Source organism: Trypanosoma equiperdum (genome assembly GCF_001457755.1).
Source record: "Trypanosoma equiperdum strain OVI genome assembly, contig: ctg_121, whole genome shotgun sequence".
In the NCBI taxonomy this organism is placed as follows: Eukaryota; Euglenozoa; class Kinetoplastea; order Trypanosomatida; family Trypanosomatidae; genus Trypanosoma; species Trypanosoma equiperdum.
The window spans coordinates 50,432-52,052 of record NW_027123194.1 but is presented as its reverse complement, the minus strand read 5'-3'; the positions used below and the strand labels follow the sequence as shown (position 1 = coordinate 52,052).

General features: G+C 46.6%; 1 protein-coding gene across 1 annotated transcript; it reads right to left on the bottom strand.

Annotated features, from left to right (window-relative positions):
* Nucleotides 1–438: 438 nt before the first annotated feature.
* Nucleotides 439–1,272, bottom strand: TEOVI_000016100 (uncharacterized protein; the record flags this gene model as incomplete). Its single annotated transcript, XM_067220755.1, has 1 exon — nt 439–1,272. One exon carries the CDS (start codon nt 1,270–1,272, stop codon nt 439–441), a length of 834 nt encoding a protein of 277 aa, XP_067076856.1.
* Between the last annotated feature and the right edge of the window lie 349 nt (nt 1,273–1,621).

Genomic DNA, 1,621 nt, shown 5'->3' with positions numbered 1-1,621 from the left:
AAAAAAGAAAAAATCGTAAGCACCTTTTTCACTCACAACAACAAAAGCGAGCCCACAAAAAGTTGGCCCATTTAGGTCGCCACACCGCCAAGTGTAGGGTAAAACAAAAGGTACGATATGAAAGGCTGGCAAGTGGACTTGACGCACGAAACAAAAAAAAAGAAAAAAAAGAGCTATGAAGGACGAAATAAATTTAATGTGTAAAACACGCTATCAGATTTTGGTATTGTGGTCTCTGCATAATAACAAAAATGATGATAACGACAAAGATGGAGTATGACAAACAGGCTTCCATAAAACCACAGAACACCAACTGCTCAAAATATTCTTACAAATATGCCAACAGCAATGGAGTGGAACCAATTTGCATAGAAGCCACTACCTCTTACGTGTAACCAAACAATTGTAAAAGGGGATGGCAAGAGGGAAAGCGAACGATCACTGTCCATACGCAATCTGGTAGTCTCTGTACAACTTTTCAAAATATTCCTTCATGTCTAGCAAAACTGGAAAGAAGGCATACAATGCCGTACCACCAAGTAATAGCACGGCTACATACGCTATTTTCTCAGTACGCTCGACACGTTCATGGAGATTACGAATTACGTGCATTCCACTATCATAAGGCGGAAATGGTTCACCAGGGACTTCCCTCCCCAAAAAACTACACAAGGGCTCCCAGCCATCGCCGTGATGATACACCAACAAGCGACTGGAAGGCACCTCCCGGCAAACCTCAGCTTCATAACGTTCCAGCGCGTCCACGCGTCCTGAAATTCGAGTGTCATCATCTCCATTCCCTGAAATCGCCCCCAACGGCTGTTCGATCGGGTGCGGTGCCATTTCGCTCAATATTGTGTAAAATGCCTTAGCAATACGGTTTTGGGGTGGGTGGCGGTGTCCCTTCAGAAGTGATATAACGCATCTCTCGTGTTCTCGCGCCCATTGTTGTTTGTCCGTCTCCTTCACTAATATCACTTTCGTATAGTCCGGGCATTCGCGCAGGAGCTTGGCATACAACATAGCGGCCGGAGGCCCCACAGCAGCGTCAAAATCTGCCATCAGTTTGCACAAGTCAATGTCCCGCTCGCCCCGTAGAGCAGAAGCCCATTCAGTCGGGTGACGGTTGGCACGGCCCTGTGAGAAAGCGCTTCGCAGCGTGTACGGCGTGTAGTCCAATTTTCGCAAAGCACTTGTCATGGCGCCATCAGGAGCCATCGTGAGGCAAATCACGCGCATGTAACATCGAAAACTGGTAGCGCAGCGTAACATTACGAGTGCGTCTCCGTCTTACTCTTTTGTCTTCTTTTGTGATGGATGTATTTGCGCAATTCCTTCCCCCTCCTCCTGTAGTCCAATATATATATATGTACGGTACTAGGGGTTCGTAAGGGAGGAGGCGCCCACCAATCTAAAGAGGCAAGTGGTCAAGTGAAACAAAGAAAAAAGGAGAAAAGAGGGAATAAATGACTAACCACCTGAACCCCCTTGGTATTGTGGTAAAGGAAGGGAGCACAGAGGTGCGTATTGCCTCAAAGCGAATTCCACACGCACAAACATAATCCTTTCAGAGCGATGAGAAAGGTTGATATCACTAATGACTGCCAGAGTTAGAGACTCC